This window comes from Corythoichthys intestinalis, chromosome 17 (assembly GCF_030265065.1).
Source record: "Corythoichthys intestinalis isolate RoL2023-P3 chromosome 17, ASM3026506v1, whole genome shotgun sequence".
Classification (NCBI taxonomy): Eukaryota; Metazoa; Chordata; class Actinopteri; order Syngnathiformes; family Syngnathidae; genus Corythoichthys; species Corythoichthys intestinalis.
This window is the reverse complement of record NC_080411.1, coordinates 13,739,578-13,752,864: the sequence shown is the minus strand read 5'-3', so window position 1 is coordinate 13,752,864 and position 13,287 is coordinate 13,739,578. Positions and strand designations below refer to the sequence as shown.

The 13,287-nt window shown below is 38.7% G+C and overlaps 2 protein-coding genes across 2 annotated transcripts in view; one reads left to right on the top strand and one right to left on the bottom strand.

Moving 5' to 3' along the window:
- The first annotated feature begins 1,195 nt into the window (after positions 1 to 1,195).
- Positions 1,196 to 12,291, top strand: enoph1 (enolase-phosphatase 1). The gene is made up of 6 exons (XM_057819059.1): positions 1,196 to 1,582; positions 4,661 to 4,762; positions 4,848 to 5,050; positions 5,128 to 5,260; positions 11,736 to 11,859; positions 11,935 to 12,291. The coding sequence occupies exons 1-6, from the start codon at positions 1,499 to 1,501 to the stop codon at positions 12,072 to 12,074; spliced, it is 786 nt and encodes a 261-aa protein (XP_057675042.1). The 5' UTR covers positions 1,196 to 1,498; the 3' UTR covers positions 12,075 to 12,291.
- sec31a (SEC31 homolog A, COPII coat complex component) overlaps positions 8,877 to 13,287 on the bottom strand; it is a 43,886-nt gene continuing 39,475 nt past the window's right edge. Inside the window, exon 27 of the mRNA XM_057819058.1 lies at positions 8,877 to 13,170. Coding sequence (XP_057675041.1) covers positions 12,991 to 13,170 — 180 coding nt within the window. The 3' untranslated portion in view covers positions 8,877 to 12,990. The remainder of the gene's footprint in view (positions 13,171 to 13,287) is intronic.

The window sequence follows — 13,287 nt, the reverse complement described above, 5'->3', positions numbered from 1 at the left end:
CCCTTCCTGTTTGCTGCTTTGTCATAATAAAAAGGTATTTTGAATGATCACAATGGGAGTATGTCAGACTCTCAATGTGAAACATTAAAACTGTTCAGAATCTGGGCACTTAGACTTCCATTCTATGTGTCAAACAGCTGAACAGGACAGGTTTAAAAAAAAAAAAAAAAAAAGAAAGACTTGTGACTTTGTATATTGTGACTAAATAGTGCCATCTAGTGTATTTGTTGAGCTTTCAGTAAATGATACTGTAGCCATTCAACCCAAATGCATGATGGGAAGTGGAACCATGACTGTGTGTAGTGCTACCAATTGATATGTCTTCTCTGCATTGGGAAATAACATAAACTGTTATGAAAAAGATCAATTGCTACCTCGCTTACCCACATTGCTTCCCATGATATTTCTAATCGTAGAGAGAGGTATTGTAAGGGTTTAGTCAATTACAAAAAGGCTCCGAAGGCTGCCAAAATTCATACTACTCATTAGATGCTGCCTTTTATCTCTCTATATAGGTACTACGGTGCCATTACAGAATGAATGCGACAATGTGTGAGTGGGTCGTGCAGTGCATGCATTAATTGCGTTAAATATTTTAACGTGATACATTTTTAAAAAATATTAATCACCGCCGTTATCGTGATAAATTTGATAACCCTACCTTAAGCCTAAACTAAAGACTCTGGATGAGTGTAACATATGATGTCTGTAACGTTAAATACAATTAGAAAACGATTTAATTTAAATATATATATTAAAAAAAGGCATGGCCGATATTTTTTTGCCGATTCCGATACTTTGAAAATGACGTAATCGGATCCGATTGATCGGCATCCCGATCGATCGGGACATCTCTATTTTGAACCATTATAAAAAAAAATATTTTTTGTTCATTTCATTCATTTTCGTTGCTTTATTGTTTTACAACTTTTAGAGACAGTATTTTACCGGAAAACTTTTTTGAATTTTAAAATCCTATATAGGAAAGTCAATTACATGCAATTACACTTTTCGGCCACCAGGGGGGCCTGGCCCTCCCTTAAACTCCGCTTATGCTTCGTACCCGATTTCCATTCATTTACTATTAGCGACAAACGGGAACTTGTCCCCCCCTTAGCAACAGTAGCCAACGTCTTGAATATTAATGAACGGAAGTGACGCGCGGCGTGCGGTACGCGCGCAAGCTCAGTGACACTAAATTTCGACCCACTTCACGATTACATATCGCATCTAATCCTAGTACATATGATATCTATCATCTATGTGTGTGGGGGCAGAGCCCAAAGCTTAGCCGTGAGAACGTGCTAGTCTTTCGAACGATTTATGGACTGTTTTTAAGAGAAAAATATCGTTATACGCACATTTAAGGTTTGATTGGCGAACTTTGGAGGACAGGAGAAAGTCACATACACACACAGGCCGAGCTCTGCAGCCGGCTTCTGGCGAAGCTAAATAGGCTAATGTTAGCTGAGCTGTGTGTAGGGGAACATCAGCAGTCATGGCCACTGTGGCGATTCCTGCTCGCACCACTGCTCTTTTGTTGGATATCGAGGGCACAACCACTCCAATCACATTTGTAAAGGTAGGTTTTGTCTAAAGAGACTTGATTATTATGACGATACAATATTTGCCGACATTACAAAGGTAAGCATGCCACGATTTGACTCGATTCAAGGGGCCTTCAGATCGATTTAATAACAGTACTTTGTAGGCTTCAGCACAATCGGTTACATTTCACGTGAATTAAAAATTATACACCTGCAATGTATCAACAGGAGGTGACCCCGAAGTGCCTAAAAATCAACAGGAAACAGCGTTGTTCATAACGGCGTTCGAGTATAACGGCGTTATTTTTTTCAGTATTGAGTAATCTAATTACAGTAATTTTCCGATCTGTGCAACGCCGTTACTGTTACTGAGGATGTCAAGGGGCGCGTTACTACAACTTGGTTGAATAAGGCGCTAGTTATCAGATTTTATCTCAGCTGCCTGGAAGATATCATACCTGAAGGGGGGAGGAAGGAAAGCAGTGGCGACGACCATCTTGGGTAGGGCAACCAGTTCTTGGAAACTATAGTGCAGTATTGGGTGAGAACCTCTTAGTACCTCACGATACGATTTGAGATACAAAGCTTACGGTAACGATCTCATAATACGGCGATATGACCATACATTGGTCAGGAAATCATTCTAGGCGGTTCTACAAAACAACTAATAAGCAGACAAATATATTGTTGTGAATTGGAATGAGTTTATCACTAGTAGACGTCCAATCCTAATCCAGCTCAAACGAATTGGACGTCTATGGTGGTCAATGTCAACCAATGAATTTAATTTGGGCGCATTTCAGGCCATTTGCTGTTGATTTTTAGTCACTCCCTGTTGATTTTGGGGCATTTATGGGTCAATTCCGGTTCAATTTTGGTTACAGAACAGGAGGTGACCCAAGAATCTCCCCAAATGAATATGCAGTGACTCAAACTCAACAGAAACTGACATGTAAATGCTCTAAAATGAACAAAAAATTGACCTGTAAGTAGGGGTGGAAACCTCTTGGTACCTCACGATACGACACTAATTGTGACGGAAAGTATACGATAACGACCTCACGATATGGTGATACAACGGTTATTGATACATTGGTCAGGAAATCATTCTACGATATTCGACAAAACTAATACATTCAGGGTTTCCCCTAGGATTTTTTGAAGCTGCGGTCGTGGGCTGCATCGGAGTCGGACCACCTCACCATGTCGTGTCATGGCAAAATTGCGTCATATCATGACAAATGAATTTTTTTCCCACATTTTGTTTCCCAAGAAGAACCATAACGAAAATCTATTTGAAATATTTCACGAGCCAGGCTAATGTCGTAGCTTTCAGCGATGGTACATGTACGTAAAATGTGTAGCTGATTACAGCTACATTACCTTACGTAAAAATACTTTTTTTTCTTGTAGCAATAGTACTACTTACATCTCGTAGTCCTTAATGTACTACATTATACCAAACAATACTAGTAGTCCTTCTGTTAATGGACCAATGGCGTAGGTTTGCATAGGGACGTGAGGGCCATAACACTAGGAACTTTTCTGGATGCTCAAATCGTCCCCACCAACTTTTAGGCAACCTTGTTTGCATTATATAATGAGTTCAGTTATAGAGGTCATTTAGATTGTCTTCACATATTTTGTAAGGATAGAATTGACCCTACCATTATTAAGTGAATTACTTTAATTATGTTCAGATTTACAATGACACCTTTTTTCCCCTCAAACGTACGTTTGATTGGATGATGAGTAGTTAAATTCCCTTGTTTTCAGTGTAAATCTAATAAAAAGTGAAATTATCTGCCAGTGCTTCAAGTCAATTTTACTCAGATTTCTTGAAATAAGAAAAACAGCTATCCAAAAATAAAACTCTTATTTTAAGCAAAAATTGAGTATGTCTTTAAAAAAAAAAGCTTTTTTTTCGTCAAAAATGTTCTTTATTCAAGAAGTGATATTGGTCAAAACATTATTTGAAATCATTTTCCCCCTTGATTTTGGTGAAAAATGACCAACCTTTAGATGTATGAGCTTAATAAAAACAAATGGTAATATTTACCTAAAGTAAATTGAATAATCAGACCCATTAATCTGTTAACTAGTCTTTAACAATCAAAACAAGATGGAATTATTTAAATAGATTTAAGAAAAATCATCAGATTAAAACGTTCTAAATTTGCAGTGTGAAAGTTGTTACGTCAATACAGATTTATTTTTGCATTGATCATTTAGCCCAGGGGTGGGAAAACCGGTCCTCGAGGGCCGCAGTGGGTCCTGGTCTTTGTTCCAACTGATCCAGCACAGATAGTTTAACCAATGCGGTTTCAGCAGAAATGAGAAGCACCTGACTGCATCGACTGATTGCACTTGTAAAACAGCAGATTGGTGAAAAGGTGTCCTCTTAATGGGTTGCAACAAAAACCCGCACCCACTGCGGCCCTTTATGGAATTAATTGCCCACCCCTGATTTAGCCTATCAATTAATTAGGTTCATATTGGTGAGAAATGTAGCCCTGACCCCTGTTCACCTATCAGTTTGGTTTTATCAATGTCTTGGCTCCAGCAAAAAGTGTACATGCAGATTATGCTGTTATATCGTCCCCACCAATATTGAGACCAAACCTATGCCCTAATTGCCGTGTAAAGAGTTTGACTAGTTTCGGTGAGAAGGTGAATAGTTTTTTTGTTGTTGTTCGTGAACTACATTTCCACACAAACGCACATCGAGGTACCATTTAGCTTAGCAAGGAGAGGTATGAGAGTCATTTTTCGAGTGTCCCAGAGCTCGCGAAACTGGGGGGAAAAAAAGCGCATTTATCAAGGTTTCTTCAGCCGTGATTGCGTATATCCGTCCTCTGTAACAGCCCTGCCCCTCTGCAATTGAATGCGTTGTTGACACATTAGCGCGGCGGTGCACCACAATATTTAATATATAGGGGAAACCCTGACATTGACACCTTTTAAAAACGAAAGCGAATCGATAACCTTTTAGGATGCAAAGTATAACGAGATATTACCATTTCGATGTTTTGTCACACCCTTACCTGTAAGCGCTCAAAGATATATCGATAACCTTTTGGGTTGGAGTAAAATATTTTCACTTTTAATTCCAGGATATTCTGTTTCCGTACATACGGGAACATCTTGAAGACTACCTGTCCGCTCACTGGGAAGAAGACGAGTGTAAACAGGATGTTCATCTTCTGAAAAAACAGGTTATTTTTAACTCAGTGAATGGATTCGACGCATGTAATCCCAGACTATATGCTTACCTATGGAAAACTAACTCCAACTTGACAGATCGAAGAGGACATGAGGCAAAACCGGGCGTGTCCCGTCCACGCCGTGGACCAGACGGTGCACACGGACGAGGAGAAGGCCATCCGGGAGGTGGTGGACGACGTGCTGTGGCAGATGGCCGCCGACCGCAAATCCACGGCGCTCAAGCGACTCCAGGGTCACATGTGGCGAGTGGCGTACGCGTCGGGCACAATCAAAGGCGAGTAAGTGGACTCCTCGGTACGTCCGAATGTAAAACGGCATCCGCATCGGTAGGTAACGCTGGCGCGTTCGCACACAGGATCTACCAGGACGTGACGCCGTCCATCCGAAGGTGGCGAGGGCAAGGACTTAAGGTTTTTATCTACTCGTCGGGAAGCGTGGAGGCCCAAAAACTTCTTTTCACGCACTCTGTCGAGGGCGACGTTTTAGACGTGAGTACGCTCGTCGTCATTCGGACCTGTCGCCATAACCGCCTCCATTTTCAAGTCATGCTTAGATTCCTCCATCGCTACCTTCAAATCCATTAATTCAGTGTTTTCAACTACAGCGAAGTGGAAAATCCTCCACTTTAACCCAATTGACGTTAAAAAAAATGTATTTAGACTAACTTAAAACTTAAATAGAACTTAAAAAATAGCTTGATGCAAATGGAAATTCGATAGAAACACGTGGGAAAAGCACCTTGCTTATCAAGCGTAATTACATTTTTTAGTTTTTTGAGTGAAAGCAGTGAATTTGATTTTCTAGTCAGATCTGAGAAGCAATTGATGGCTGTTTCCAACAATGTACATCAAGAATAAAGCTATTGATTGTCTGAAAATGGTTCAATGTTAGGTGAAATGTCTTGTTTTTTCATGTATATTCATAATTGCTCTTTACCTAAAAAAGTTTTATCCGATAAATCGATATAATTTTCAATCGAATACTCCATTACTAAAATATTAGATAGCCGCAGCCCTACTTGTAATATTACAAGGGAAAAACTTTTAATATCACGACTTTAATTTTGTAATATTGCAATATATGACTATTCCTACTACTTTTGTTTCGTAGTACTACAACTTTAATGTGACAACTTTAATATTGTTACTTTTTTCTCGTATTACAATGTATGACTATTCTTGTAATATTCTGACTTTAATCGCGTCATAGTACGACAAATGATTTTATTCTTGTCATATTGCGACTTTTTGTTGTCGCGTTACATTTCTTGTAATATTTCAATATTTTTTTGTCATAAGACTTTAATCATGTAGTATTACAAAGTATGACTTCTTGTAATATTGGGACTTTTATCTCGAAATTAGGGCTGTCAAACGATTAAAAGTTAATTACAGCTTAAAAATTAATTAATCGTAATTAATCGCAATTCAAACCATCTCTAAAATATGCCATATTTTTATGTAAATTATTGTTGGAATGGAAAGATAAGACACACGACGGATATATACATACAACATACTGTACATCAGTACTGTATTTGTTTATTTTAACAATAAATCCACAAATGGCATTATTAACATTCTTTCTGTTAAAGTGATCCACGGATAGAAAGACTTGTAACTATAACATTTATCGTTTAAGAACTACAAGTTATAGTAATTTTATATTAAAACCCCTCTTCATGTTTTCGTTTTAATAAAATTTGTAAAATTTTCAATCAAAAGTAGAGTTAATATAATAACAATAATAAAAATAGAGTGAAAAGTTTTACGTGTATTTTGCATAGCTATTTTGATATGGAATGCTAGTTCATTTTGCATTGTTGTTTAACTGCGTGTCAGAATAGGGTCTCATTACCATAGACTGAAGTGCTTTTCTTTTTGTGAACACTTTTTTTTTTTTTTTTGAGAAATAGGAATATTATTTTTGTTGTGCTTTCACTAAACGATACTTATGTTTGTTGTGAAGGAGTTGCCGAAGCTCATGCCAATAAACGGCGCGGTCCAAAGAACGCCTGTGTCCACTCGCCTTTACTGTATAACATATAAAGTATCTGTACATATCTGACCCAAAATACAACAAGAGACACATAATTGCCACTAAAAGAAAGAAAACTTACCGAAATATGTGTGGAGCACAAATAGCAATTTGCATTGCATTGTGAATACAGCATAAACGTCTCACAACTACTAATTCTCCTACATTTAGAAGACATAAAATGAGTATGGAACGGCGCTGCCCCCAAGCGGCCGGTGGCATTCTCTTCACTCTTAATGTCCATAAACGGCCTCATTGTAATCTGTTTGAGGCAATATGCAAGCGGGTCATTCATTGCATGCGTTAATTGCGTCAAATATTTTAACGTGATTAATCAAAAAAATTAATTAACGCCCGTTAACGCGATAATTTTGACAACCCTACTAGAAATACTAACTTTTCTTGGGGTATTACTATATATATATATATATATATATATATACAGTGCCTTGCAAAAGTATTCGGCCCCCTTGAATCTTGCAACCTTTCGCCACATTTCAGGCTTCAAACATAAAGATATGAAATTTAATTTTTTTGTCAAGAATCAACAACAAGTGGGACACAATCGTGAAGTGGAACAACATTTATTGGATAATTTAAACTTTTTTAACAAATAAAAAACTGAAAAGTGGGGCGTCCAATATTATTCGGCCCCTTTACTTTCAGTGCAGCAAACTCACTCCAGAAGTTCAGTGAGGATCTCTGAATGATCCAATGTTGTCCTAAATGACCGATGATGATAAATAGAATCTAAATGTGTGTAATCAAGTCTCCGTATAAATGCACCTGCTCTGTGATAGTCTCAGGGTTCTGTTTAAAGTGCAGAGAGCATTATAAAAACCAAGGAACACACCAGGCAGGTCCGAGATACTGTTGTGGAGAAGTTTAAAGCCGGATTTGGATACAAAAAGATTTCCCAAGCTTTAAACATCTCAAGGAGCACTGTGCAAGCCATCATATTGAAATGGAAGGAGCATCAGACCACTGCAAATCTACCAAGACCCGGCCGTCCTTCCAAACTTTCTTCTCAAACAAGGAGAAAACTGATCAGAGATGCAGCCAAGAGGCCCATGATCACTCTGGATGAACTGCAGAGATCTACAGCTGAGGTGGGAGAGTCTGTCCATAGGACAACAATCAATCGTACACTGCTCAAATCTGGCCTTTATGGAAGAGTGGCAAGAAGAAAGCCATTTCTCAAAGATATCCATAAAAAGTCTCGTTTAAAGTTTGCCACAAGCCACACCAAACATGTGGAAGAAGGTGCTCTGGTCAGATGAAACCAAAATTGAACTTTTTGGCCACAACGCAAAACGATATGTTTGGCGTAAAAGCAACACAGCTCATCACCCTGAACACACCATCCCCACTGTCAAACATGATGGTGGCAGCATCATGGTTTGGGCCTGCTTTTCTTCAGCAGGGACAGGGAAGATGGTTAAATTTGACGGGAAGATGGATGCAGCCAAATACAGGAACATTCTGGAAGAAAACCTGTTGGTATCGGCACAAGACCTGAGACTGGGACGGAGATTTATCTTCCAACAGGACAAGGACCCAAAACATAAAGCCAAATCTACAATGGAATGGTTAAAAAATAAACGTATCCAGGTGTTAGAATGGCCAAGTCAAAGTCCAGACCTGAATCCAATCGAGAATCTGTGGAAAGAGCTGAAGACTGCTGTTCACAAACACTCTCCATCCAACCTCACTGAGCTCGAGCTGTTTTGCAAAGAAGAATGGGCAAGAATGTCAGTCTCGATGTGCAAAACTGATAGAAACATACCCCAAGTGACTTGCAGCTGTAATTGGAGCAAAAGGTGGCGCTACAAAGTATTAACGCAAGGGGGCCGAATAATATTGCACGCCCCACTTTTCAGTTTTTTATTTGTTAAAAAAGTTTAAATTATCCAATAAATTTTGTTCCACTTCACGATTGTGTCCCACTTGTTGTTGATTCTTGACAAAAAATTAAAATTTTATATCTTTATGTTTGAAGCCTGAAATGTGGCGAAAGGTTGCAAGGTTCAAGGGGGCCGAATACGTTTGCAAGGCACTGTATATATGTGACTAATCTCATACTACGTCAATTTTCATATGATAACATATGACTTTATTCTCCACTTTTTTTCTCGTAGTATTACATGACGACATCAATCACATATTACGACATTTGACTTTTTTCTCGTAATATTATGATGGATTACCATAATTTTCACACTATAAGGCACACCTGACTAAGCCGCAACCCACCGAATGTGACACGAAAATGGCATTTGTTCATAGGTACGCCGCAGCGGTCCTCACTGTATTATTGGATATTTACACCAAAATATTAACCGGTAACAATTTGATATTTGTCGTCCAACATGCCTCCCAGCATGCATTGCAGAGCTACAGATGTAAATAACAATCAAAATTCATGTTATGTGCTAATGATTTATTCAGTTACTGTTCCACTTGTTTCATTAATTGCTAGTTATGGTATTTTGTAACACTTTATTTGACAGTGGCGCCATAAGACTCATGAATGCTTATAACAGATGTAATTTGGCAAATTATCTCACAATTGAATAGATGTAAAATATGAGCTGGAACGAAATGGTGTTAGTAACATAATTTGCTGGATGACACTTAACTCATTTGCTCCCAAAAACGTATAAATAAGTTCTATTTTTAATTGTTTCAGTGTCCCAAAAACGTATTTATACGTCTTTTACGTTTTTTTTTTCCCACAAGAGACTTTTCTAGGTTCTGATGCAAGTTCGCTCCAAGGCACAACGCTCAAAATCCATTTTAAAGCAATAAAACTGGCCACTGGAGGGCAGCAGTGCATTTGGTAAGAAGTCATATCGGACCATGAAAGGAAATGAAGAGAAATAGTCAGGAAACGGAAGTTGGAAGAATTAAGAAGCTTGAGAAAAATGTGGAGAACGATGTAAACACATGCCCCATACAAGTTCCCTACGTGAATTCTGTTATGAGGTAGTGGTCACTACAAAAGAAAGATTTTTAAAAATCTATCTTGATGAGACAGACAGGCGGTGATGAGGGAAAAATTCGCCCCGTCTGCCGATACAGGCGCGGCCACAACAGCATCATCTCTCAGTTCAATAGTTTACTTATGTGTAAATGAATTGTTACTTTGCTATCAAAAGCTCTATTTGTCTTGTTGTTTATGTTATTTTGTAGAAGGAAAACATTCAGATTTTTGGGATGTCACAAAAGCAAAAAATAGCAGTGTTAAAGTTATGTTTGAAATATATGCTTTTACAAAAAATTCAATTTCTCTGTTTTTTCATCAGAAATTGGAAAATTGCTCAATCTACGCAATTTTCTCATGTTGATATCTAAATAATATAAAAATATATGAACTTACTTTTTTCCTGCTGAAAGAAGAGAGTAATCTTTCTTTTGGTGGGTTCCATGTGTATATAGCAATAGAACAGGATTTTCTATGGCCTTGCAAAATCAGTCAAAATCCAGTAAAATGGCCGGGAGCGAAGGGCCTTGCTCCGGTGAAAATGGCTGGGAGTGAATGAGTTAAGGACATTTGTCATACACATTCAGTAACAGTGTTGTTAATCTTACTTTAAAAAAGTAATTAATTACAGTTACAAATTACTTCTCCCAAAAAGTAATTGCGTTAGTAACTCAGTTACCTGAATGTAAGAGTAATTAGTTACTTGGCAAAGTACCTGGTGATTATTTGTCTTTTTTTGTCAAAAAAAAAACCAAAAACAATGAAGTTAAAGGTTTTTTTTTGGACAATTGGCCCAAGCCCAATTCTTCACCCTAAACTTAACTAGACACAGGGGTATTGCAGAAATTGCGATAACTAGACAGTAACCTTTGCTATGTGTGGAAGCCATTTAATGTTGTGAATCAACCGTTAAAGTTGTTAAAATTCCTCCCGTTATTGCATTAGTTCCCTTCTGTCTATTTTCGACATGTGTAAGTTTTAAAACAGTTTCATCATTCAAAGATAGATTTAAGTTCAGTTTTGCCGATTTAGGAGTATTTTAGATAAAAAGTTACTTAGGTTCGCTAGGAATGTTCTCTACAACAGAGCCTTCTTGAGAAGTCTACTGCTTTAAGATGGCGGCTGTTTACTAACGCATCTAGTTCTTTATTATACTTGTTGCTAATGCCGCCGTGTCTGTCATTTGCATCTAGTTCTGTATATATGTGATATCTACCGAAGCATCATGCGGGCGTAGATTGTAGGCTATCGGCTACAGTCAGGTATTATTGGAGCCAACTAGCATAGTAGCATCGCGTTTGCAACGGCGTCACACTCCTTTGCCTTTTTCCCACTCCTGCTCTGCTCTCTCGTCTCCGTGAGTCCGTCTTTTTCAGACTTTTCTGGCGTCAGTCAACCAACATCGCAACGCATAGTAACGCACACCTTTCCCGCCTCAGTAACGGTAACGGCGTTGCCAAGATGAGAAAAGTAATTAATTAGATTACTCACTACTGAAGAAAATAACGCCGTTATATGCTAACGCCGTTATTAACAACACTGTTCAGTAATGCCCATGATGGTGTCATGTCATAAATATCTTATAAATTTCACCATAATTATTAATATCTGTCTTATGACAGTTTTATGATGCCAATGTCAAATAAAGTTACCAAATACCATAACAAGCAATGAATGAAACAGTAACTAAATAATTAGCACAGAACATATTTTTTCTTGTTATTTACATCAGTAGCACTGCAATGCATGCTAGGAGGCATGTGTTGCCTATTAACCAAATAAATCAACAAATAAGCCTCACTGGATAAGCCGCAGGATTCAAAATGAAGGAAACAAGTAGCGGCTTCTAGTCAGAAAATTACGGTACTTCATTCAGGTAGTCCTACTCTCAATTTGTTTGGGCCTAATACTCCATCCTAGTGACTGACCGTCTCTCTCCCCAGCTATTCGACGGTCACTTCGACACGGCAGTCGGCGCCAAAGTAGAGGCCAAAAGCTACGAAAGGATCGCCGAGAGGATCGGCTGTCCGGCGGAAGAAATCACCTTCCTTACGGATGTCACGCGAGGTAATTTTTTCCCCCTATAAAATTATCGTCAATTGTCACGGTGACCAAGAGTAACATACCGGCGTGCGCTCGCAGAGGCCAAAGCGGCGGAGGACGCCGGCGTCAACGCAGTGGTGGTGGTGCGGCCGGGGAACACCGAGCTGACGGAGGAGGAAGCGGCGCACTACCGCGTCATCACGTCATTCGGCCAGCTGGAAGTGACCGGCAGAGCTTAACTTGAAATCACCTCAAAAATTGTACTTTTTTAAATTTGGTTTTGCATCTGAAAAAACCTCAACGTTGGTTGTGAAATTTGTCCCCAATGAAGTCTTACAGTAAAAATGTGCCATCCTTGTGACTTTGTTTATCTTCACTTTCTTCCTGTTTAACTGAACATCTAGTGGCACAAATTTACTGCTAGTTAACTTGTAAATAAATATTATGAATTGAAAATATTCCATGTGCCTCACGATACAATTTGTGATCCAAGGCTCACGATGACGATACATCAATTATCGACATATGGTTCAGGAAACCATTCGAGGATATTCTACAGGACGAATAAACAGAATAGCAATCTCTTTTTGTCATTCTGCTGTGAAGTGGAATGAGTTTATCACGAATAGCCGTCCAATCAGTTTGAAGTGAAATAACTAATATTATAATATAGTTTTAATCAATTGTCACATGACTGCGACTACTTCCAGTTGGCGATATTTTGAGCTTGTACTTGCAAAATTAATTATAAAATCTGGAAAAAAAAAAATACAGCTGATTTATTTTCATTACTTGAAACGAAAAATGCTAAGTTTTGGAGAAAAGCTTATGACAAAATGTGGAAAAAGTGCTGAGAAACCTCCGTGTTGCTCTGGATTAGCAACTTAAGTGGAGGTGAATTGAAAAAATAATAACCAAGTGTGACTAGCTGCTGAAAAAATCATTTTAAGCCATTAAGCTGACAAAGACAAAGAGGATATTAAAAAAAAAAGACTTAAAAATCAGCCTAATTCTATTCATCGAGATGTCCGGAATGTTCCCTTTTTCTTCCAGTCATCGGTCGCTTCATATAAAGTCGATTTAAAAGCCATCGGCGTGATTGGTAACGGAAACAAAGAGAAAAAACTAGCCCTTGATCGGCTGCATGTCGCGGGCTCACACGCCCATCTTGTTGGCCTGCGTCAGCACCACCTTGAGGACGGGCATGAATGCCGATGTCTCGCTGAAGTTGCTGCTGCTAACGATGTGCGTATGGATGCCCAGACCCTCGGCGTAGGCCCGCGCCTCAATGCTGCGGGCCATTTCGTGCAGACCGCCCACGATGGCGGGAGAAAGCTGTCGAGAAAGGATAGCGTGGTTGAGAAATTATGGCATGACTGGCGTTATCAGCCACTATACACTATACTAAATCTTTAAACTTGATATCAATACTCCACTACAAAATATAAATAA